General features: G+C 40.9%; 3 protein-coding genes across 4 annotated transcripts; 2 read left to right on the top strand and 1 right to left on the bottom strand.

The window, feature by feature from the left end:
- The first annotated feature begins 1,963 nt into the window (after positions 1-1,963).
- LOC117499019 (ras-related protein Rap-2a-like) lies at positions 1,964-12,057 on the top strand. 2 transcript variants are annotated; one of them, XM_034151246.1, is made up of 3 exons: positions 1,964-3,066; positions 3,433-3,755; positions 10,903-12,057. In XM_034151246.1, the coding sequence occupies exons 2-3, from the start codon at positions 3,442-3,444 to the stop codon at positions 11,138-11,140; spliced, it is 552 nt and encodes a 183-aa protein (XP_034007137.1). In that variant the 5' UTR covers positions 1,964-3,066; positions 3,433-3,441; the 3' UTR covers positions 11,141-12,057. The 2 variants fall into 2 exon arrangements, with proteins under 2 accessions (XP_034007137.1, XP_034007136.1); XM_034151245.1 differs by lacking the exon at positions 1,964-3,066 and having other exon boundaries at positions 3,074-3,755.
- cpb2 (carboxypeptidase B2 (plasma)) lies at positions 12,052-15,656 on the bottom strand. Its single transcript, XM_034151243.1, has 11 exons — positions 15,523-15,656; positions 15,186-15,261; positions 14,985-15,109; positions 14,799-14,907; positions 14,582-14,683; positions 14,391-14,495; positions 14,175-14,285; positions 13,997-14,087; positions 13,446-13,648; positions 13,164-13,248; positions 12,052-13,085 (listed from the first exon to the last, which is right to left on the bottom strand). The coding sequence occupies exons 1-11, from the start codon at positions 15,597-15,599 to the stop codon at positions 12,889-12,891; spliced, it is 1,281 nt and encodes a 426-aa protein (XP_034007134.1). The 5' UTR covers positions 15,600-15,656; the 3' UTR covers positions 12,052-12,888.
- A 430-nt stretch (positions 15,657-16,086) lies between these two features.
- Positions 16,087-19,490, top strand: alg11 (ALG11 alpha-1,2-mannosyltransferase). Its single transcript, XM_034151242.1, has 5 exons — positions 16,087-16,189; positions 16,886-17,107; positions 17,438-17,809; positions 18,031-18,581; positions 18,670-19,490. Exons 1-5 carry the CDS (start codon positions 16,122-16,124, stop codon positions 18,951-18,953), a joined length of 1,497 nt encoding a protein of 498 aa, XP_034007133.1. The 5' UTR covers positions 16,087-16,121; the 3' UTR covers positions 18,954-19,490.
- Positions 19,491-25,195: the final 5,705 nt, after the last annotated feature.

Raw genomic sequence — 25,195 nt, 5'->3', positions numbered from 1 at the left:
GAGCAACCCTCTCATTAATACTTTAAATAATGTGTTTTAACTCATACTAAATCTTATTTCCCATATTTCAAAAACTCTGATGTAATTTCATGGTGCTCGATTAACATTGACAATCCACGATCACACCTTTCTAAAGAGTGCTTCACTCTTGTTTTTTTTTTATTTCCTCCACTCTTGATTGTCTCCACTTATTTGTATGTAATATTTGTGGAAGGTGGTAAAAGTTTTTATTTTGTTGTAATTTATCTTATGTTACTCTTGGTCAAATTTTAGTCGAAAACAATGTTGTTAACTATTTTGAAATGAATGTAATTTATTGAGCTGTGCTACGTTCTGCACGGTTGGTAATTTCAAGGTCTAACCTGTGAGGTCAGCCAATGAGAAGCCGAGAGGGGTGGGGCTTAAAAGTCAAGCCACCAATAGGAAGCTACTTGATCTTTCTTGCCTTCTCATGATAAAGAGATCACGGGTTGCAGTAATGAGCATAGTTATAGAGTTGCTTGTGTTGTTGGAAAAAAAAATGTTTATTGTATAGATGACATTTTACCAAAAAAAAGAGAAGAAAATTTCAAAAAAGATGTACTTTTCACTCTAGTATAATAGTATTTCATAACAATATTAAGTTGTTGCTGTGGCAACCAAATGTTGCAATTACTAAAGTTGGGTATTTTTGTAAATGACATCGTTAAGTTGATTTTTGTTTCTTTTTTGCTAGAACACTGTACACAAGGTAGATTGTAAAGAAGATATGAACATTTCTTATTCTTCACTGAGATTACGACCTAATATTTTCATTAGCAAAGGACGGCCTGTATAGTGCTGTGACTGTAACACTTACATAGATTTAAAGTCATCAATGTTACATAGATTATATATAAATATATATATATAAGAACTAAATAATCTATAAATTAAGATGTACAACTTTCCCCCCGACAAAGGACCTTACGGTTCCACACTGAGACCTTTTTATTTGTTGTTAAGGATTGCACTTTTCATATTGTTTAAAGATGTGATCTGTTTTTCATTTCCTTTTGAAGGGGCTGAGACAGTCCTTCACTCTGCAGTCAACCTGTTTATCAATCAAAAGCAGACTCCATCGGTAAATCACTTTTAACTCCACATGTTGCATGAGAAAACAATCTTTTCTTTTCTTACTAAAACGATTACGTACTGAATGTTTCTAGTGAAAAAAATAAGTCTGTACACAAACATGTCCTCATTTGGTGACCCAGGAATCATCTTGAGCTGTAATGTTCTTTTTATTTGAAATGTGTTGGCAATGATTGACTGATGGAAAAAAAGAAAATGTTTGTCAACTGAGCAGACTCCGCTTATCCAAACACTTTGCCTTATCTTGAGTCCATCGTGCTTAAGGTTTTATGTTTTGAATAGCTCTTATTACATTAAAAGAGACTTGATCTCGAAATCCCTTCTCGGTTTCACTTGAAATACTTTATATCCACCATCTTAAGGTTTTAATGTGCGCATCGCAAGGCCAAAAGCAGGGGAAACTGCAACACAGAGAACAGTCGTCTGTGTTCTTCTGCTCTCTAAAATCTGTACTGAGATGTTCCTGTTTGGAGATGTGATTGACAGCTTTAGCCGGCAGAGGGCGGTACACTGGAGACTGCAGGTTAGACACTGTGACTTCCTGTGCCATCCTTTGTTGCACACTACCCCCCCCAACAAAGTAAAGACAAATTGACAAAAAGACCCTCATCGGATTTATAGTTTCAATGTAATCATTTTTAAATGTATTCTTTTTTTTGCATATATTTTGTGCTACTTTTATGTTTCTATAGTCAAATGTTTCTTTGGTTCCAGCAAGATAGTGTAAAATCTATTGAAAGAAAGAAATAAAGAAAATCAAAGAAATGTTGTGTCCCAATCCTTAATTTGTGTCGTGCAAAGATCTTGAAGCACCCTTTTTATTTGCAGGAACGATTTTTAAAGTAAGCAGATCACATGTAGGGTTGTGAGGCCAATATCTGGTCAGTGTTTTAATGCTGCTTTCATAGAAGTGGCTCCAAGCTGTCCGCTGTTATGCTTTCACCACACATGATGAACATTATGATAAGGCTCTGGGACAAACAAACTTAATTTGTTTCTTTGTCATTTCCTGTTGCTGCAGTGGAGCTTGTTTGCAGGGAAAAATACATTTACATATGAAGGGTTAACAATACTACTGCTTTAATGGATTAGTATTGATGGTGAAGAAAAAAACAAACCGAAGACTTTGGTGAGTATATTTATGTGAATATAAATTGTATTCTGATGTGTTGGCAACATTTTTATGTTTGCAGTGTATACCAAACACTTTGCTGAGTGTGAGGAGCATCTCCTGTGGTAGGTGAACCCAGTTTCCCTCAGACTTGCAGAATCAGTTCCATCTTTTACATTTCAATCTTAGAATTATCTTTAAAAAATACTATTTATAAACCCAGGCACATTTATTTTTCATTTCCAACGTGTCTAATGTTATTGCCTTCTATGTCCATATTACCTTTTTAATTGTCTGTAATTGGTTCATTGACTATAGTGTCAGTATCAGTCATTTAGAAAATGCCAAAAACCCATATTTTAAGCCCTTTGGTGACCCTATGATGTGATGTTATAAAGTCTGTGGCATTGGACCAGCATCCATGTTTCTACAAAAACTAAATGTTGAATTGTTCACCTTTTATTAGTCTAAACTTAACCACACTTCAACAATAACTATGTTTATTTGCACCATTGATGTGTATTAAATTGAATATGCACTGATATAGTGTAATTCCAAAATGAGGGCTAATAACAGTTTGCTTACAATCAACTTCCTCTGACAGTTTAAATAACAATATGATTAAGTAACACAGCTTCAGTATCAGTTTCATTTCCATTATCACAAGCTTCTCTTATATCTTTGTCATTTCTATTCTTCCACTGTCTCTATGTGGCACTAATCACCCCCCATATTTTCCAGGAAATAGTAACATCATCCAGTGGCTGCACCGACTCCAGAGGCGTGGATTCCCAGCAGCTCTGGAGCCTCCTTAAGGATAAATAGGCTCTTCGCCTTTAACGGTACTGTACCCCACTGAGTGTGCACAGACATACTGTTCGCCTATTGTTTTGCACATAAGAAGATGTGCCGTCTAGTTGTTGCTAATAATAGCCAATCTTATTTTTACCACACCGACGCCTTATTGCATTATGGATGCCACTGGAATCCCTGCAAGATAGCGTGGGAATATTTCAGTAGAGGCTGCTCCTCTCTGGGCTAAATGCTCCAGCATCCCGCCTGTCTCTGCAGCAGCATCTCCTCCTCTGTCTCCTTCTCTGCGCGCTGTTCCTGTGTCATGGCTGTGGTGTGAGTCTAGACTGCTGTGCGTGGGGATGCGTTTCTTTTATCCGCTGCTGTACACTTTATTCTCTGCATGCGGGGTTTAGGTCCACAGGATGCGGGAGTATAAGGTGGTGGTGCTCGGCAGCGGTGGGGTGGGGAAGTCCGCCCTCACGGTGCAGTTTGTCACCGGGACATTTATAGAGAAGTACGACCCGACCATTGAAGATTTCTACAGGAAGGAGATCGAGGTGGACTCTTCTCCGTCGGTGCTGGAGATCCTGGACACAGCCGGCACCGAGCAGTTCGCCTCCATGAGGGACCTTTACATCAGGAACGGACAAGGCTTCATCCTGGTCTACAGTCTGGTCAACCAGCAAAGTTTCCAGGACATCAAGCCCATGAGAGACCAGATCATCAGGGTGAAAAGGTGAGACACTCCTTATATAAAGTCCTGTTGCAATAGGGATGATGCTATCCTATTAAGGTCCCTTTAAATGGTCACATCCTGGTGGGGGAATGGACACCAAAAGTTGGTTGTGTTAGTGGAATAGGAATAGGAATGTAATTGTCATCCTTTTTATTTATAGTGGAATACAATTCTCATCATGGAGAACCCCAAGGATTCTCCCAAGGGCCCTTAAAAGATCTAAATGTTCCCATGCCAAAATGTAAGATTATTTTTACAATCAGGCCCAGGAAACATGCCAAAATATCATCCCTCCTCTTCCTCTTGTGTCTGGATCCCCTCCAGCGCTGCGTGAGAAGCTGCAGCTCATATGTTCCCCATAAGAGGCCCAGCTGCGGCTCACCTGTCATACATCAACCCGCTGAACTCCCCCTGGGATTGATATCCTCTGTCTCTCTCACATGACTCACTCTGGATGGCTTTGATCAGTTCAGACCATTACTCAACAAATCCACTGAGCTCATCCTCGGCAGGGAGAGAAAGAGCGAAAGAAAAACTGGGATATTTCCTTTTAGTGGTCACATATCGGTCTTATGGTCTTATGGTTTCCCTTAAAGGACATAGCCAGACCACAGTGCAAGAGAGGAATCTATTTGTGTTTTAATCAGCTAAATCTAAACATTATGAAGGAATTGAAGAGATTGTTTGAAACCGGTTTGGTGTCATGTCAATAATTTCCCCTTTAAAGTTTAAAAACATTTTTGCAGATATCATCCCTGGTTTATTTTCTCCTCATCTGTCAAAATGAAGGCGAGCATATTTACAATTAAACCCTCCAAAAAATGAAGTGTAATAATTAAAAGGGCTACATTTCCTATTTCCTAGACAGCCTTTAAATTGTGATAATGGACATTTACAACAGACAGTTTGGATAAGACATTTAAAGAAATAGGAGTGTCTGTTTATTGTGAAGGTGCAGCTAGGAGATGGTTAGCTTAGCAAAAAGCCTGGAATCAGCCTGACTCCCTCCAAACTGCACAGTTGTCTATGTGCTGGACTTCTACCTCTGGGAATACACTGGTCCAACAAGAAATATGACCAAATTGTAAACAAATATCCTTTAGGGTTGGTTGTCACAGAGTAGACAGAGCCATCCTGTGTTTTAGGATTTATTTTTCCTATCTCACATGCTGTGTTCCTCCTATTCCTCCAGCTTTTCATCAGTAAAACGGACAGAAACACAATTATCCATCTGCATGTTGTGTTATAGTAATCTATAATTTAACCTGCATAGTTTGGTGCAGTGCTTTTCACCTCCACACCCCCCACAGTGAACTGAGTGCTCCTGTGGCCCAGACGTCACAGGAAGCAGGAGAGCGACACTGCTGACAGAAACACAGCGGGGACGAGTGCGTGAGGGAACTCCTTTTGAAAGGAGAAATATAACGAAGAATAAAACTGTGTTGTTCCGCCTCTAGTCGCTAGCCGCCACCCCGATGCAGCTGCCCACACCGCAGCAACCATCCTCAAGTGTATATCCATCAATATTTCATACTTTTATTTCACACTGCTCTGCGTCTGAAGTAGAGATTATTACTCTATGTTTTCATTGCATTAGTGTCTCATTTCTGAGCGTGCAATGGGACAGTGCAAAGGCATTCATGCTAAATCTCTACCAGTTTATATAGGAATAGGCTTTGTTGTTCTTTAAACGTATGCAGACATTTATTTTGTAATGAAACAAGCCACACAATCAGCTCCTGGTCTCCATTAGCTGTCTCCAGGAGATCAGCCTCCCTCCTCCCAAACTTCTTGCTGAGCCAGCAGCAACAACAAGCACCACACAGAGATATAGTATGTGCCCACTCACCAGAACTTAATGGGATTGTGTTGGCTTGGAAGCCAAGAAGACATCAGGCCTCCATTAGGGAGACAAATAAACCAGAATGCTTATGCAGGAGGTGGGAGGGGGCATGGGCAAAACGTGGGATGTTATGTGCTCTGTGGTGCAGGTGTTGTGAGTCCACATATCATTTTCATTGTGCTGAGTTATATACTCGAGGAGGTGCAGTCAGTGTCAGGAAATACACTCTGCGTAATAGTTAGAGCAGCTGACAGGAGCTAAAACACCACCAGCACGTTACAAGTATTGCTCTACAGTATACAAATAATGTTTCTATTACATTACACATGTGTATAACTGATGCATATTTTAGCCAGAACGCACTCTCTGACATACTTTACCCCCCTTAGACTCAAGCACTTCACAGTCTAACAAAATAGACCCATGTCGGTGGCTATCTGTGAAAACAACATCTGGGTGTAGCCCTCCGCACAATCTAATAATCTCCTGGCTTGCCTGTGAAGGTTTATTGTGCGTCTGCTCGGAGGAGGAGGCACGTTCAAAGCTCTGGAGCTGCGTGTTCACGCTGCACTGATGCTGTGTCTAATAGCAGGAGGTGAGCATCACGCACCGCTGAGTGGGAATAGGGTGGAGAGACCAAAACTACGTATCCCAGGGGGCACTTTGGTGTAGGTACAAAGCAACTTCCCGACCTCAGGCTTTTAGTGTTTGCCATCAGGATGGAAAGAGTTGTTAAGCAGCCAGCTTGCTTTAGTAAAGTGCTCGGTGTAAAGTGTTTTCAACATATCTCACAACAGCCCTGTAGCCCTGAAGAGGTTCTCTTATAACACTTTAAAGAACAAAACAGGGATACTGTTTGCATCAAAAACATGTTTCCTATCTTTCTTATCATCATGCAACACATCAGATTTATCTTATGACCCCTTGGGGGGACATTTAAATTGCTTTCAAGTGTATCTGGGATTTCCCACATTCAGCTACAGAAGTGAGATTGATTGTGATTCCAGATCTTATGGGAATGTTTACAGAGCGACCAAAAAAAGGATGTTTTTGGCATAACAGGAAGCTTTTTTAGAGGACTGAAGGGGCTGTGTTTTCTGTATCAGCTTCAAACCTCAGAATTTCTTTCCTTAAAAGGGAGAATTTGGCTCCTTTTTATGTGGATTTCCAATCATTGTTGTTGGTCAATGTAGTCCATTGATAAACTCCTCAAAGCATGCTCGAGTTACCGAAAAACCTGCCCCTGCTTGTGGAGTGTGCCTCTAGTTCCTACATTTCCCACGATGCATTGTGAGCTCGCTATTGACTTGTTGTGCCTTTTACTTATAAAACATTTAAATATTCTAGACAGTGCAGCTCTTTACAGCTTCACTCTTTCCGTGTTGACCCTTCACATTAAAAGCCTGACTGAAATTCCCTCAACAGAAGGCAACCCAACAGGATAAGTAGCAATAGGTGACGAAATAGTCATATGGCTACTCAGATAAAAAAAACAATCTCAGGTAGTTTGTAGTTCTTCCCGGCCTCTTACTTTATACATTTCACCTAAAGTGGTGGTGCAGGATTCATACACATTTCTCTTTGTAGTCCAGTCATTTCAGCAGTGCTACTCTGCTGTTGTGAAAGCCTTTTGTCGGGGGATTGGGAATGCAATCTGCTGCATTAGTAACATTCAAGTTTCCTCCCCCTTTATTACTTCTGTACACTTCTTTATGTCTCACTTTGAGTTATTGAGTTGACTTAACTGCACAGAACAGCGGGAATAATAAAACTAATTATTTCTTCTCTACTCCCATACTGCCTTTACTGCCTTGGCATCTTCAGTAAAGATAATAACATGATCTGTAGGAGCTGGGCTGCACCATTAAAGATGGAAATGAAGCTTGGGGGTTTCATCTTAAAAGAAACAATCTGAAGACGTTTTCCATCTGTTTGTCTGTTTATCACAGGAATGTTGTGTTATTTAGTTTCCTCTTCGAGTATGGGATGCTACGGAGAGCTTTGTTCTCCAGCAGTAACACCCTTTGGGAGTTAACTCAGCGTAGGCGCTATAGGTTTCTGTGAATACTCTGTCCCCTCCTAATCGCAGATACATGGCTGGTTGTCACCCAGTGTGGCTCCTCCAACTGCTAATTAACAGCAGATGCAGAGAGCAAAGAGGGTTGGAGGCCTTCAGGTTGGAAAGGCATGTGTTTTCTGTAATTTGCATGTGTTTGCCGGCGCTGTGGGGCTTGTAAAAACGAGTAAGTGAAGTCACTTCTTCTACTTAGCACAGCAGGTAGCAGTAATAAGGCTGTTGTACCCTAAAGCTAAGTGGAAAATGTACGAATCCATCTTTTTTGTGAGGTATAAACACTGATTCTCTTTGTGTGCCTTTTTCCACCACAGTAGGAATAACACCCTGCAGAGGCAAAGGGTGTTAACTGTGCTTTAAAGGCCAAATGTATATCAGCTAGTTATTTAGGTTTCTGCTTCCACTAATGAGGATGCAGCAGCAGCTTTTTACAAATTGACATACAGATGATGGCCTCAGAAAAAGTGGACATCAGCACTTTCCTGTGAAAAGCCCCGCGGCTGATAACACTCTCCGGAGTATCGTTCTGAAAGAGTGTTTTCACAGCAATATTGTGGAAATGGATACAGATTTTGAACATCCATATCTCCTTATAATTTCATTTCCTGTCAACCACCTGCTGTTGCCTGTTCCCTGAATGCAACGTGACTCCGCTCCCACCGCAAAACAAAAAGCTGCGTATTCGTACAGCCAAGCAATCCAAACACATTCCAACTGTGCTGATAATTCCCAGGATGCATAGCTGCCAACTCTTGTGCTGGACCCAAAACATGTTAGCAGTGTTTGTTATTTTCTCCTGCTTTGTATTCAGTATGTTAAAAAAAGTACTTGGCAACCGTATCTCCCCCAAAAACCCTGAGAACATATTTCATTTTGACGGTGTCATGGAGATACATCTGTTTAAAAACTGTGGGTAGAGTGATACCATATCAAAACAGTGAAGTTGCATGCAATAAACCAGCCTGGTTTACTTCAAAAGAAAAGCCCTAATTTTTAAGAATGGCCTCTGTCAGTGTTATCTTATTGGCTTTTCTAATGCATTGCAATATAAACAGTATTTAAATATTGTAGCTGGTCGCGGTTGAGCTAATTTGATTGACTTTATGTACAGTTGAGTCAGTTAATCTATAACGATGCATCACATTCACGATCTCATTATGGGTTTTTATTTAAAACTTTAATCTGCAAATAGATGAAGTGGAGTAAAAAGTATATATCCTTCTGAAATGTAGAAAGCAGATGAAAACATTAGCAAGAAACTCCGTGTTTAATGTCAGACATTGAGTGACATATTCTTCAATCACGCATGATATCAGCCTCCAAATCCCCGCGGGCTCACTTTCCTTCGGGCTGGGTTGATCAGTTTCAGTTATTCTGACGAGGAGGGAGGTGCAGTTTGATGCTGCAACAAACACTCTGTAAAAACTCCCCACCGAGAAGCTGGCTCTCCCTGTCTCTTTTTAGTTATATATAGAGTTTCTCCTGCGAGGCTGTCACATTGCATTTGTCTGCATGGTGCTCTCCTTGTTCACACTTCACACCCTCTAGACTCCATCTTATCCACGGCCATGCGAGATGCTCGTCCTGCTGAGGTCAGCTGCTGAGTGTGTGTGTATGTATGTGTGTGTGTTGTACAGTGCGGTGGGGAAATGTCAAGCTCCAGGGAAGCTGTTGACATTTGAATTCTTTCTGAGCGAGTTTTCTCTCCTTGACAGTCTTAAAGCATGTCTGGTAACCAATTAGGAAGAACTCCCTGACCTTATTTGTAATTATTTATTTATTTTGCAAGATGCTTTTTCAGTCATGTGAATCCCTGAGGGAGGTCAGAGGTCAAGCTCAGGCACAGATCAGCCCCCTTGAAGCTAGGAGAGCCTCTGTTTTGCTCGAGGACACTTCAGCAGGTGCTCAGATGTCCTCCACCTCTCTCTTTCATGTCCTCCCTCTCTCTGCCCCTCGTTGGCTCAGTGAGACGTTCGCCAGCTCTTTTCCACGCCTCAGCTCTTCTCCCTGCTGAGCAGTGTGGCAGCAGGCCACCAATTTGTAGATAAGAGCTCATTTCTCGATAGCACCATCAGATCAATACGCCGCGCTCTGAATGCACTTAGGGATGACTGATGGTCGGGGCTATTAGCTGGCCTGCACCATTACCTGTAGTGAGAATATATCCTCTCTGTAATTGACATGCTGTAGTTATTTAATTTGAGGAAACATGAAGGGCTTCTAAGTCAAATGAAATATCTAGTACCTGAACAACCTAACATGTTTGTGAGACAGAGTATTTTTGTTTCCAGAAGCAACATGGATAACCAATCATTGGAACTACTTTCTTCTACTGAAGAAATAGTCCCTGTTTTAAATCTATATATGAGAACCTCCTCCTATAAAACTAACTGTATCTGCATTGGTAGTTGCTACTTTTATTTTGTATGTGCAATCCCCATGTTGGTATTAAACATTGGAAAAAGTCCGGTCACATGTGCCGTAAAGTATGTGCCTTCTGGACATGCTCTTACAATGATACTGTAGAGTTTTTTAATGATGAGAAACAAGGAGCTTATGTAAAGTAGAAAATAGTTATTTCCAAGTTACAAGGCCTATGTTCAGAGAGCAGCACATTAGCCTCATTCAATTATTCAATAAGCTATACCATTACTCTCCGCAGCCTGGTTTTGGTGGATGGAGATGAGTGGGATGGTCGGCCACACACTGCGGGAACAAAGCTTTTCAAGAAATGCTAAGTGCGTTTTGGGAAAAGTGGAGAACTTACAATCATTTTAAAGAATTTGGAAGTCTTTAAACACATGTATGATGCATCCAGGAGTAAATAGAGCATTGCAGTTATTTCTTTCCGCTGTGACAGTTTGCTAATGGGACCGCCCACTGATATCAGACACCGGGGGGGGATGCAGGCCTCCTGGGAAGCTGAGCTGAATGTAGCTGTGTATCCCTCTCCTCTTGCTCCATTGTGCATTGTTCAAACCCCTTATTGTTTCAGCATCTAACAAATACAGTATGTAGGCCAACAATGCACACACACACACACACACTCACACACACACTCACACTCACACTCACACTCACACTCACACTCACACTCACACTCACACTCACACTCACACACACATACACTCATGATGTCACTGAGTTTAGTCACCCTTAAGAAATTCAGCTTGCAACAAAGCAGGGAATTTCACATGCACACTCCTCTGATGTTCCTCTCTCATCTCCAGGTATCAGCAGGTGCCGGTGGTGCTGGTGGGGAACAAGGTGGACCTGGAGGAGGAGAGGGAGGTGTCCCCCAGCGAGGGCCAGGCGCTGGCAGAGGACTGGGGCTGCCCCTTCATGGAGACGTCGGCCAAGAGCAAGACCATGGTGGACGAGCTGTTCGCTGAGATTGTGAGGCAGATGGACTTCTGCCCCCTGCCGGACCGGAGGGAGGCGTGCTGCCCCGCCTGCAGCGTGCAGTAGCAGCCTGTCGGAGGTGATGGATGGGAGGGGTGGTAGAAAATTAGAATGCAAATGAATTCATGTTAGATAGATTAAAGATGGAGGGGTTTAAAGGAAAAATCCACTCCTTCTAAAAACGGTTTCTACCTGCTTTCTGTAGCAGAAGTAGACAAAGGTGGCAACATTTTGACATACATCACTCCTCGGACACAGGGTGGATTTTTCCCTTGAAAGAATATAACAACACTTGACCTCCCACGTTCGCCATCCTTGTTAGCAGGAGTAAATGTTCGGGGTTTCCCAAAGGCAGCACGGTGCCAAAACCATCTTAACAAGCCATCGCCAAAGAGGATCATAGTGCGAAATGCTTCTTGGGAAACCAGCCATAGGTCCGAGCAGGGATGGCAGTGTTTTTGGTCCTCTTTTACGTCTACTTGTGTTTTTCTTGTTGCACTTTTGGGACTTATTTGACAGTGCAAGACCAATCACCAAGTATCTGAACGGATGTCAAGTAACACCACTGTGAAGGAGTCGTACTGGAAGTTAAATTCACAGCAGGCCCGCCTAACTACGAATGAATGAATAGATGAACGAATGTTTAAAAAAAGGAAACCGCACCTTTGGGGAAATTCCTTCAGAAGATCCCAACGTTGACATACTGTGGATGATGTGTGCATGACGTTGTACTGTCACACTGACATTGAGTACAATCAATCTCACCCAAAGAGACAGTATCAATCAACTGATCAAACAATCATTGAAATGTACAGAACACTTGTCTTTACACATTACGGATGATACAAATGCCTTGTTACATTGTTTGAAGTTAACATCAGTGTCAATGTATAGTTCATTTATCTTATTCACATCAGATATGTTAGTGGTTCAATGTGAGAAACACTTATTTTCAACAAAAAATAAATCTTTATGCACATATGTATCACGTGTTTTTATTCCTTGAATGATCATTTTGTGTTAGACATATTACATTTTTCGTTAATCTGTAAAGACCAACTTTCAGCTGGGCTTTTTAGATGTGATCTGGCTCCATTTTGTGATTTATGATGTTTTGGTCCTGCGGCGGCGCTCCGGCTGCTGCCATTAGTGCCAACACTTACTGCTGATTCTGGTCCTGAAAGATCCAACGAGCATTTGTCAAATTCTGAGTGCCATTAGAGTCCATTAGGAGGATGAAATTGGGGGCATGTGAGACTTTAAAGCCAAGATCATAACTTAACACTTAGGAAACACAGACTGAGGTCATTCAAAAATAAATTGAGGGACACTGTGCCTAAAAAAATATCAAAAAAGTATTAAAAAGACATATATGTTGATAGGCTCTGGTTGCTGCTATTTCCTGATAATACATTCTGCTTTAAAACACAATAAGAACTCCAACTTTATTTTATAAATGCCATGACTTTACAATATACATATGATAGGGTACTGCCATACTGAAAGTAGTCAAAAATTAAACATTCACACAGCATGTTATTTATTTTCATTTATTTTTAATGCACAGCTGCTGTATTCCTTTGCATCACATCTGACAGGGGTGTGGTTGAGATCATATATTATTAACACCACCAATAACACAACAATAGCCTTCATCACTATTATCATCTGACATATGCATGATGACGCAGTTTGGGTGACACACTGTTACCTTATTGCTCCCTTCATCTGTAACTTAAATCAGTTCATTCTGTTTTTGATACCGTTTTTATCCCATTATATTAAGTCACTGATGTCACTACTGCTCGGACGGTTTAAGCAGGAGCTTTTGTTTTGTCAACGACCTTTAGAGCAATAGTCTTCACAGCGAGCAGAGCTTCGTTGCAGGCTTTGGAGATGTCAGATGGTGGAAGGAGGAAGCCATAGCGCCCGCGGTCCTGGAGCTCAAATGTGAACGAGTATTTGATGCCAAGTTTGTACGCCCAATCATCAGAACCTCCAGGAGCCAGGTCTGTTGAGCAACAACATTCATATGAAAGTCACTGAATTTACTATAGCTGATTTAGATTTCAAACAAAGCACTACTTACATATTGTCTTTGCTCCAGAACCATATGTGTACATATTTCTGTAATATCTTTGGATTTTCTGGGCAGCTTCTTGGACCATTTCAAGCTTTACAAAAAACAACAACACGTGTTTAGAAAAAACTACCAAGAGTTTCCGTGTTCAACCTCAAGTGACAACATGTGGCAAGATGTGAGGGCAATGTGGTTTACTGCAACAGCGGACAGCTATCGTGTCTTCTAGCATTTGGAGATGCAACTGAGCTTTTATGTTGAAAGATCTCATCTATAAATGTAACCACTCACCAGCTCGCTGTGGTTCTCTGCTTCCTCTAAGGTGCAGGAGTACGGGAAGAGCAGCATCTGAGAGTAGGAGTGGATGCTGAGGTAGATCTGGACGATGTCCTTGTGGCTGCGCAGGAAGTCGGCCACGGCCTGCGTCTCTGGTTCAGACTCAGGGAAGGCCCCGCAGTAGATCTCAGTGCAGGGCTGATCAGAGGCTCCCTCCGCTGGAAGACACACAATCACTTTAGTTTATATATAGGTGAGCCTCGCATATGCAATCTCAGACATTGTTTTTGAATGCATCTTCTTTGTGTTACTAGCTTTGGATATTTGCATCTGTAAATGTTTTCCTAAACAATGCCTTCTTTGCAAATCTTCACCTAACATTTCACCAAGCTTTCACACTTCAGTAGCACTTCACTTATACACACAACAAACTTTCAAGATGTATTCTTATCTATATTCTGAAGCTTTTTAGTGTAGAGTGTGTTCAGATGTCATTCAAAGTCCAGTTGTAAAGTACATATTGTTCCTAAAACATGGATCATGTTGATGAAAAAGGAGCTACTCACTGCACCAGTTGGCATCAAAGTTTCTGTTGAGGTCGACCCCGATGCATTTGGTGCCCCTGTTGGTCGAGCGGTTCTTCCTCCACATCCTGTTCTGAGACAAAAGCAAATGAATCCAGTTTAAATATCTTCCTTAACAACCATCCAAGCACTTATCAACGTACAAATCATGGACTCTTACTGTTGTCCATGTGTAATGGTATCCATCAGGGTTCAAAACAGGCAGGATGTAGACATCCATGTTGTCCAGGATTTTAGTAATGTCATCGTTTAACTGGTAAAATGACAAAGACTGTGCAAAAAAACAACATTGAAACCGTGATATAAAACAAAACAAAAACTTGTTCTATAATACAGTACATTCCCACTTTATGATTACTATATTTAATATACTCACATATTGTACAAACCATAAGCAGAAAGCAGGAGAGATCCACTCTCTGGCATGGATCCCACAATCTATCCACATTGCTTTCTTATTCGGCCTGTTATTTACAGACAACTGAAAGAGAAAGGCTCCATTTAAATACATATTTATAAAAACAACTTTATTCACATTGCAGCGTATAATGTAATTAATCAGATTACCTTTAGAACATAGAGTGGACGCTTCTCAAATGAGGAACCAATGAGAATGACTTTCACAGTGTCAGGGTTGTCCTGTTGAGTCCTGTTTATCCAGAAATAAATCTACAATGGACACAGTGTGTTTGGATGTCAACATCCATTAACATTTGTGCATAAAATCAACCAAAAAGTAAATGCTATGTAGCTAGAATCTGATATTTAAAGATGGAAAGCATACATCCTCCAGGCTGTGATATCTTTCGTAGAAGGTCACGCTACTCCTTGGGTCACCGGAGTCGTTCCTCGTCTGCATTTCAATCAGCTCGTTGGGGTTCGCCAGTAGCACCCTGAAAAAACACAAGAACAACTCCAGACAGCTTGCTCAACTTGGATGAAATGTAATGTAATCATTTGTGAGACGTACTCGTGTGTTATGGCGTGTCTCTGCAGCAGGTCCTTGACAGTCTCTGAGCTGTTTGCAGGGACAAACAGGTGGACCTGAGTGTCTTCTTTAATATAATGAGGGGAAACAGGCTGCCACAAGGCTGTCTGGGAGAAATCAGGCAAACAAGGTGATTCACAGAAGATAAATAAAATCACAGATGAAGAAAAATCCAACTCTTACCTCATATTGAGTGGAAACATTCTTCAAAATGTCTACTTGCTCCTGTGTTTTTGGGGTGATTGATAGAACTTGATCTCTGAATAAAAAGAAAACAAGACATTGGTAAAGTACAGCTGATACAGAACCTCACAATGTTTTCAAATGTATTATTGACAATGTGAGAATATAGGTGTCATTTTTATAAGCTTTTATAAACGTTGTCATCTGCTTTCAGAGACCACGCATACAAGGCATGTTTGCATATGTCACAACCTGTTTTCTTTGTGGAATTCAGTTGCCTCACAGATTAGAAATGAATAGGAAACATGTTGTTGTAAATGTAACTAAATCAACTTACTGTGTTTCTGTGCAGTGTGCCGTCTTCAGCAGTTTGTCCAAATTCATTAAAACAAACAAAATCAAAAGAGTCTTCATGATGTCAGGAAACAGACTGGAAATGATAGACGTTTACTAGAACCATGAGGACAGCCAGGGACACATTATTGATTAGTACACTATTTATTTAGAAGTTAAACATTACTCTTTTAAAAAACGAGGGCATAGATCAGCCACCATGGCCTAAAGAGGGAATATGTAAGTGTTGTTGTTCTATGATATACAGATGCCTAAATCAAAGTAAGCTTTACTAAAATAATTTAAGTGATGACACTGTATCTTCCCACCTCAACCAGAATCCCAGTGATGGAAATTAACAAAGTACATTTAAGGCAAGGCAAGTTTATTTATATAGCACCTGTGAAAGCAAGGCAATTCAAAGTGCTTTACAAAAATGAAAGACATTAAGAGCAGTTTTACTTCACTGCATTTCAGAGGCAAATACTGAAAATACTTCCAAATAATGACTCTGCATCAACGCAGTGCAGTACCTCTTCCCCGCCACAAGGGGGCGCCACACAGATATCAGTGACAGTAGAATGGATTCAGAACAGGAAGGTGATGTGTTGTTCATTTGGCAAGATGTCGGGCCACGATCAGCTGGTCCTCTGTCTGTGCGAATTAACTAGGTAAGACACATCAGGATTCAAATTAACAATTCAAATGTGTATATATAAGATGTTCATTGTCAATTTCGAAAGTGTAGTTAAGAGCTGTTGTGGTAGCTTTTAATACAATCCATGCTACTGCTACAATGTTGACGACATTAGGCTTATTATTTGGTTTGTAGTCTTCAGATAAATACATTACATGCTATAGTTTTGTCCTGTTTCTACGACTAATGTTGTTCTTGTTGTACAGTAGTCTAACGGTGTTTATATAGTAGTAAACTAATGTTATATGTTGCAGAAGGTAATATCCCTTTACATTTGAACTTATTATGACTTCATTTGTTGCGCTATGAACACTAACTATTTATTCACTAATAACGTGAATGAAGTAGTACTTTCTTGAAAAAAAAATGCACAAGTCACAATAATAGTTATTTTATATTCTCCCACAGTTTGGTAACAGTTCAGATTGTGCCTGTAATGTTGGCCTTTTAATCTTCACAGCCTTTAAAGACAAGGGTATTTACTAATCAGGTCTTCAATTGTGATTGAGAAGTCACATCTTTAAAAAGCCTCAATGTGATTGCTTTTATTTTATGAGCTGTTTTAATTAACTAGCTTTACACGCCACCCTTCTCCTAGAATCCCATTGAAACTTTCACTTTGAAAAGTTCCATATAAATAAGGTGTATTGTCCCTGTGTGTGTGTGTCAGGCTGCTGTGGAAGCTGCTGCTGCCGCTGGTGGTTCTGGTGCTGCTGCTGGTCGCGGTCGCGGTCCTGCTGGTGCTGGCCGTGCGCTTCTGGCTCCAGAGCAGCAGGAGCGCTCGGCGGGCGAGGGATGGACGTCCCACCGTGGCCTTCTTCCACCCATACTGCAACGCTGGTGGTGGGGGAGAGAGGGTGCTCTGGTGTGCCATCCGGGCTCTGCAGAGCAGGTGAAGCTGATACATCATTTCTAGTTTTAGTTTTTAGTGTATCTCTGTTTCTTTTTGCTTATTGTTTTATGTCTTATAAATATTATGTTTCATTGTTGCATTGTCATTGCCATGTCATTTTTGTATATATTGATTGTTGTTTTTATTTAGGTCTTAATGTGTGCATATGTATAAATGTGTGTTTTGATTGTGTGTATATATATATATATATATATATATATATATATATATATATATATATATATATATATATATATATATATATATATATATATATACATATTTCACTGTAGCTACTGTGCATATGACAATAAAGACTTTGAATCACAGGTATGTGGACATCAACTTCGTGGTGTACACGGGGGACCTGGGTGTCACGGGTCAGCAGATCCTGGACGGGGCGAGGCGGAGATTCAACATCGTGCTCCCCCGCCCGGTGCAGTTTGTGTTCCTGAGGCACCGGCTGCTGGTGGAGCCCAGCCTGTTCCCTCACTTCACGCTGCTGGGGCAGAGCGTGGGCTCCATCTTCCTGGGATGGGAGGCGCTGATGGAGTTCGTCCCGGACCTTTACATCGACTCCATGGGCTTCGCCTTCACTCTGCCTCTGTTCCGCTACCTGGGGGGCTGCAGCGTGGGGAGCTACGTCCACTACCCCACCATCAGCACTGACATGCTGTCTGTAGTGAGAGAGAGGAACCCCAGGTGATCACTTCACGTTTCTCTCTGTGTGTTTTGAACTCTAGATGAAGAAGTTAAATATTCTGCAAAATATGAGAGGGAGTAGGCAGCTTCTTCCATACTTAACAGAGTAAGAAAGCCATTCATTTAAGGGGCTTTCTCACTTTCCAATTCATTAGCTTGAGGCATTTAGTTAAGAGACATGCGGAACCTGCTTGCTAACCCCTCTTGTAATATTACCCCAGGTTCAACAACGCTGACTACGTCTCAAACAGCCTGTTCCTGAGTGCCTTCAAGGTGGTGTACTACTGCCTGCTGGCCCTGCTCTACGGCATGGCGGGCTCCTGCAGCGACCTGGTGATGGTCAACTCCTCCTGGACCTTGGACCACATCCTGTCCCTGTGGCGCGCCCCCAACCGCACAAGCGTGGTTTACCCGCCCTGCGACGTCAGCGCCTTCCTGGACGTCCCGCTGGAGGAGGACGGGGACAGGAAGTGCCACTCCATCGTCTCCATCGGGCAGTTCAGGCCGGAGAAGGACCACCGGCTGCAGATCAGAGCCTTCAAGAAGGTGCTGGACCGGGGGAGGGCGGGGCCGCTGAAGCTGGTGCTGATCGGTGGGTGCAGGAACCAGGAGGACGAGGACCGGGTGCTCATGTTGAGGGGCCTCTGCCAGGAGCTGGGTGTGGCCGACCGGGTGGAGTTTAAACTGAACGTCCCCTTCGAGGAGCTGAAGAGAGAGCTGGGAGACGCCACCATCGGACTGCACACCATGTGGAACGAACACTTTGGAATAGGTAATTAATCTGTGTTAATTGCAATAACCCTAAATGCAATATGCACTTGTGCAATTCATAATCTCTGCTCTTCCTTTCCCCCCCCCAGGCATTGTGGAGTGTATGGCAGCAGGGAAGATCATTCTGGCGCACAAGTCCGGTGGTCCCAAGATGGACATTGTGGTTCCTTTCGAGGGGGGCCAGACGGGCTTCCTGGCGGACGACGAGGACAGTTACGCGGAGGCCGTGGAGAGGATCCTGGCTCTGCCCCCTGCCGCTCGGCTGCTCATCAGAAGCAACGCTCGGCAGTCCGTGGCTCGCTTCTCAGATCAGGAGTTCGAAGCCTGCTTCCTCGCTGCCATGGAGCCTCTGATGGGAACGCTTGAACGATGAGGGACATGTGTGCATGTACAGTTGATGTCATACTGACACTTTGAGCACCTTTACTTTGATGCACTTACGGCCGCATTCACACTGTTGGACTGATCTCTCACACAGAGGGCTGCTGAAGTTATCTTCTTTTGACTCAAATGAATAAAGACGGATTATATCATTCCTTTTTGAAATGTCTAAATGCAGTTCAGAGGCCAGCCCTATACCAGTCAAATAAAACCCGTCGTCAGGCAGAATCCAGATATAGAAACATGTGGTGTTCTCTTGTAGCGAGTTGTTTTTGTAAATAATTGACCCTGTTAAATGACAAAATCCCTCGTTGCATTTTATAGAACGCATTCCTTTTGTTAGTAGTTTCAGTTTAATTAAAAGAAGATGGGTAAATGGGAACAAATGAGTGTATTGACGGCTGAAAAATGTTACTGGACTAAATATAAACATATTTATTGTTTACAAGAACTAGAATTCTCTTCATGCTCTAAATGTGATTATTTTTGATATTGACCATGAATGTAATAAAGATATTAGGGGAATGATTTTCGACTGATTGAATAATTGTTTCAGTCTTGTCTGAGAAAGACAGTGGCGTTTTTATATGTACAAAAGTGGTGGGGCACAAAAAACTTAGATGTCTATATATAAGCTTCTGCAGTGACGTGCAGTGAGGTTCATGGCTGGTGAGGCACTGGCACTGACTCTTCAGGTTTACAAATATTATATTTTGACCTAAACCAAAATATAATATTATTTTCAAAAGCTTTTTTTGTCTGATGCTTCGATTAATTTTAAACAGACAGTTCAACAAAAGGATACCCAAAAAATGTAATTTTATCATTTAAATATTGAATTGTTCTCTCTTAGTAAGATCCCATTTTCAATAAAATTGCGGTCTTACCTTGACTTGAAGATGAAGTCCATTTGCCTATCCTCCTGGACAAAAATTTCTATTACTTTTTTGTAAAAGTCCTCCTTATCTTCTTGTAGTTTCAAAAGTCTATCATAAATCTAATCGATAGATTTATGATTCAAAAATTATAAAAGTAGGGTAGACATGTGGATATTATCCGGCTGAACAAAACGTGCATTTATCTAACAGGTACGTTTCCCACAGATCTTATTTCGAGCTATTTTCTAAAATCCTATGGAGAAATCTCATTGCTTTTTTGTCGAGGGAAGCCATGCGCAGCTTACTTCCTGGTTTTAGGACGCGTCACTGCAGCTCTCTCGTCTCCTCTTCACACACCACACTTCGCGGCACACGTACTTACAGCCAATCAGCTCTGAATTATGTGAGATGGCGTATGGTGGGGATGGCAGCTCAGTGCCCCTATGGTCATTATTTTTTTGCCACACACATTAAATAGGAAAATACTCTGAGCATGCGCAGTGTAGTTTTTACAGTCACCGTTCACTTAGACAGTGAGAGGGAGGGGCATGATCAGGTTTTGTCCCACATGGCTCAAAACGGCTCAATAGGCACACACTGTAGACACTAATTAGAAGAACACAGACTAAAACAGCAATGTACAGACGAATCAGATGATTAAACATGATCTTAAAATATATTTAATTTTTTTTTTTTTTAAATGTTTTGCATTTTTTGTAATCATTATTTGTAATACTTTCTGCTGACACTAGGTGGGGCTGCGCCCCACCTGCCCCTAATGACCAGTCGCCACTGGAGAAAGAGTCCAAAAGATACCAAACTGAGAAAATATGTTTATTCAGAAAATTGATGCAGAAAAAATACATTTAAAGTATTCTATAAATAATGAAAAGGGGAATAATAACCACATGCAGAAGTACAACAGCCATCAGTCCCTGAGATAACATCAACCCTTCTGTACGCCTTGATTGTTTTTGACAAAATATTTGTTTCCCGAGGTGAAGAATATTTAAAAAATGTAAAATAAATGTCTGAAAAGTAAAGTGAGACTGCAGGTTGTGGGTTCAAGGCTTTTCAGGTGCAGTCATCTTTAAGGTCCAAAAAGCCAAATGAGCAGGTCATAAGCTCTACGAAACAATGATGACTCAGGACAGATGGCGCAGAGGGATATGTGACGGGTCAGAAGACCTGAGGTTGTGTGTTCGAATCCTAGCGATGCTCAGTGATTTTTAAAGAGCTTTACTCAAAATGAAGAGGATAAATGCGCCCAGAGAACAGGTCTTCATGTACATGAGTTGGTGGCTATTTGGGTTTGTTCTCGGCACTTAGGTGACTTAGTGCGCAATGAGGCGCCTAAGTGCTGGGAACAGATCCGCTGCAGCATGTGCGGGTTTCGAGTCTACTAGAGGCAAGGTAGCTAATACAATAGGTCCAAAATAGAGAAATAAAATAGGCCAACAAAATAGGTGAAAAGTAGAATAAATAGAGTTCCAAGATAGGATAGGTGACCAACTAGAAAAGCATAGAGGAATACGGGTAATGTAAACATTGAGCTCAATTAGGGGATAAAATAAATTAGTCCTTTCTTTTCTAGATACTTAACTCTGACCGTTTGCACTATGACTATGTAATGAGTTTACCAAATGAAAGGTTTACCTCTCAGGTCAGATGGCTCAGAGATAGAGATAATTTATTCCTATATTATTTTATTCCTGTATTATTTAGTTAAATTATTCCTGTATTATTTTGTTAATTTATTCCTGTATTATTTTTGTTAATTTATTCCTGCATCTATTTGATCATGCCTATGTGAGATTTGAACCCTATTTTGTTTGTTTAGTGGACCTACAGTCCTTGACTCTAACCTCTAAGCTATTTTGTCTCACAAACTTTCTCGGTGAATCCCAGACTGAAGTATGTATCATTCACTAGAAAGTGCTAGGGCTGTGTGTTTTGAGGCTCAAACATGAGATGGAGATGTCAAATATGCAAAGGAACATACAACTCTCTCAGGTCAAATGGCTCAGGGTGATAAGAATGACGGTTGGTAGACCAGAGGTTGTTGGTTCCAGTCTCGTGCGTTCCAGATAGATTTTAAGGTGTCTTCACCTTAAGGAAGAAGTCAAATACAAGTAAAAGCCAGGACTTCTCATCTGCTCCAATGGTTGACAGAGATAGAACAATGGTTGGTAGACCAGAGGTTGTTGGTTCCAGTCTTGTGCGTACCAATAGGATACTAACTATTGGACAGTATCCAATAGGAAACTTCTTTAATTTCCAGATAGATTTTGTGCGTGTGCGTGTTTAAGACAGTTAGTATCCTATTCACTCCCCCCCGAAGGGGGGGAGTGAATAGGATACCAATAGGATACTAACTTCCTTAACTTCCTTAATTAAGAAAGTTAGTAATTAAGAAAGTTAGTAATTAAGAAAGTTAGTATCCTATTCACTCCCCCCCTTCGGGGGGGAGTGAATAGGATACTGTCCAAAAGCTAGTATCCTATTCACTCCCCCCCTTCGGGGGGGAGTGAATAGGATACTAACTTCCTTAATTAAGGAAGTTTCCTATTGGATACTAACTGTCTTTTTCCAAAATCTATCTGGAAATTAAGGAAGTTTCCTATTGGTATCCTATTGGATACTGTCCAATAGTTAGTATACTATTGGTACGCACAAGACTGGAACCAACAACCTCTGGTCTACCAACCATTGTTCTATCTCTGTGAGCCATTGGAGCAGATCAGAAGTCCCGGCTTTTACTTGTATTTGACTTCTTCCTTAAGGTGAAGACACCTCAAAATCTATCTGGAACGCACGAGACTGGAACCAACAACCTCTGGTCTACCAACCGTCATTCTTATCACCCTGAGCCATTTGACCTGAGAGAGTTGGGTGTTCCTTTGCATATTTGACATCTCCATCTCATGTTTGAGCCTCAAAACACAGCCCTAGCACTTTCTAGTGAATGATACATACTTCAGTCTGGGATTCACAGAGAAAGTTTGTGAGACAAAATAGCTTAGAGGTTAGAGTCAAGGACTGTAGGTCCACTAAACAAACAAAATAGGGTTCAAATCTCACATAGGCATGATCAAATAGATGCAGGAATAAATTAACAAAATAATACAGGAATAAATTAACAAAATAATACAGGAATAAATTAACAAAATAATACAGGAATAAATTAACAAAATAATATAGGAATAAATAAATGCAGGAATATATACAAATAATAAATAAACACTGTAATAAATACATTTTATTATAATTATTACATTTATTATTATTATATATATATATATATCATTATTTATTCCTGTGTTTATTTATTATTAAATTATAAATAAACACTATCTAATATGTTGTGAAAAACTTTTAAAAGTCATAGTATGGAATTTCTGGAATAAAAAGTAATGGTATAGTTGTTAGAAATAAAGCTGTAGTATAGTTTGTTTAAAATATGATGTAAATAGTCATAGTACAGCATGTAGAGCAATATAAAAAAGTCATAGTATAACATTTCAAAAAGATGACATACAACCTTTATTACATTTGATCTGACGTACTTTATGAAATGTGTTTTATATACTTTACTTATTTTCAAGACAAACTATACTGACTTTTTTCAACTGTAACTTTAAAAAAAATGTGTGACTACTATTTAATTACTTTTTAATAATTACATAGTTAAGTGTGACTTTTTTAAATAAACATTTTGTGCCTTACTAAACTGACTTATTCCCATACGCTGCTCTATTATTACTTTTACTTAAAGGTGGGGTAGGTAAGTTTGAGAAACCGGCTCGAGATACACTTTTTGTTATATTCCATGGAATGCTCTTAACATCCCGATAGCAATGAATATCTGAAGTGCTTTGACAAAAAATCCATAAAAAATGTCATCTGTGGAAGCCGTGGTGCTGTAAAAAGCACGACCAATCATTTTAGCCGGCCCGGCTAAAATAACTGGATGGCCTACCTGCCTGTCAGCCTTCCATCTGTGCACAAACTTATCTCGTGCCCTCATTGGTCATGTGCGCGTTCGTGTGTGTTGGAGGAGGGGCTCTGTAAGGAAGTGGGAGATTTTTTCCGGCTGTGTATTTTCAAATTCTAGCACACTCGAGCTGGTTTCTCCAAAATTACCTACCCTACCTTTAAGTATGAGATGCGAGTATTTTCGTAGACAGATACAAATAATGGGCAGATATCATGAGTCGTAGTCTCATCCAAGACAACTGCAACAAAAGCAGTGGTGTATTTTAACAAAGTGCATTTACTCAAGTACTGTACTTTTACAATTGAGGTGCATGTACTTTACCTGTACAGTTACACTACTTAATACATATACTCCACTACATTTTAGAAGCATGTTGCTAGCTTGCAGCTAACTTATGCTAACATGTGGTACTTCTCTGGGCTTCTTCACTTTGAGTAAAGCACTTTAAAAACCACTGTGCATCACGAGGATTCAAACACACAACCTCAGGTCTTCTGACCTGTCACATATCCCTCTGAGCCATTTGTTTTTGGACCTTAAAGATGACTGCACCTGAAAAGCCTTCAACCCACAACCTGCAGTCTCACAGTCAGTCTACTATCCCTCTGAGCCATCTGACCTGAGAGATAAACCTTTCATTTGGTAAATTCATTCTCAACTTTGGGTTTGAGATTTTGAAAACTCCTGCGCCTCATGAGGATCGAACCCAAGACTTCAGCTTACCCGAGCAGTGTTGTATCACTCTGAGCTATTGTTGGTGTTTGCTAGATTTTGTCAAACAAAGAAAATGTGAAAAAAGGAAATAAAACAAGTCCTAGTGCAAACAGTCAGAGTTAAGTATCTAGAAAAGAAAGGACTAATCTATCCCCTAATTGAGCTCAATGTTTACATTACCCATATTCCTCTATGCTTTTCTAGTTGGTCACCTATCCTGTCTTGGAACTCTATTTATTCTACTTTTCACCTAATTTGTTGGCCTATTTTATTTCTCTATTTTGGACCTATTTTATTAGCTACCTTGCCTCTAGTAGACTCGAACCCCGCACATGCTAAGCAGCGGATCTGTTCCCAGCACTTAGGCGCCTCATTGCGCACTAAGTCACCTAAGTGCCGAGAACAAACCCAAATAGCCACCAACTCATGTACATGAAGACCTGTTCTCTGGGCGCATTTATCCTCTTCATTTTGAGTAAAGCTCTTTAAAAATCACTGAGCATCACGAGGATTCGAACACACAACCTCAGGTCTTCTGACTTGTTACATATCCCTCTGCGCCATCTGTCCTGAGTCATCATTGTTTCGTAGAGCTTATGACCTGCTCATTTGGCTTTTTGGACCTTAAAGATGACTGCACCTGAA

The sequence above is a fragment of the Trematomus bernacchii genome, unplaced genomic scaffold, assembly GCF_902827165.1.
Source record: "Trematomus bernacchii unplaced genomic scaffold, fTreBer1.1, whole genome shotgun sequence".
Lineage (NCBI taxonomy): Eukaryota > Metazoa > Chordata > Actinopteri > Perciformes > Nototheniidae > Trematomus > Trematomus bernacchii.
Note: the sequence above shows the minus strand (reverse complement) of the source record. Positions and strands in the feature narration are given on the sequence as shown.

Bases quoted from the DNA above. Each gene is read 5' to 3' on its own strand.
- LOC117499019 (XM_034151246.1), top strand. From the start codon at position 3,442: ATGCGGGAGTATAAGGTGGTGGTGCTCGGCAGCGGTGGGGTGGGGAAG. The intron at 3,756-10,902 runs GTGAGACACTCC...TCTCATCTCCAG, and splicing joins CAGATCATCAGGGTGAAAAG to GTATCAGCAGGTGCCGGTGG.
- cpb2 (XM_034151243.1), bottom strand. From the start codon at position 15,599: ATGAAGACTCTTTTGATTTTGTTTGTTTTAATGAATTTGGACAAACTG. The intron at 14,286-14,390 runs GTGAGTATATTA...TTTTTTGCACAG, and splicing joins GCTTATGGTTTGTACAATAT to TCTTTGTCATTTTACCAGTT. The intron at 13,649-13,996 runs GTGAGTAGCTCC...TGTGTCTTCCAG, and splicing joins CTTTGATGCCAACTGGTGCA to CGGAGGGAGCCTCTGATCAG.
- alg11 (XM_034151242.1), top strand. From the start codon at position 16,122: ATGTGTTGTTCATTTGGCAAGATGTCGGGCCACGATCAGCTGGTCCTC. The intron at 16,190-16,885 runs GTAAGACACATC...TGTGTGTGTCAG, and splicing joins TGTCTGTGCGAATTAACTAG to GCTGCTGTGGAAGCTGCTGC. The intron at 18,582-18,669 runs GTAATTAATCTG...TCCCCCCCCCAG, and splicing joins GAACGAACACTTTGGAATAG to GCATTGTGGAGTGTATGGCA.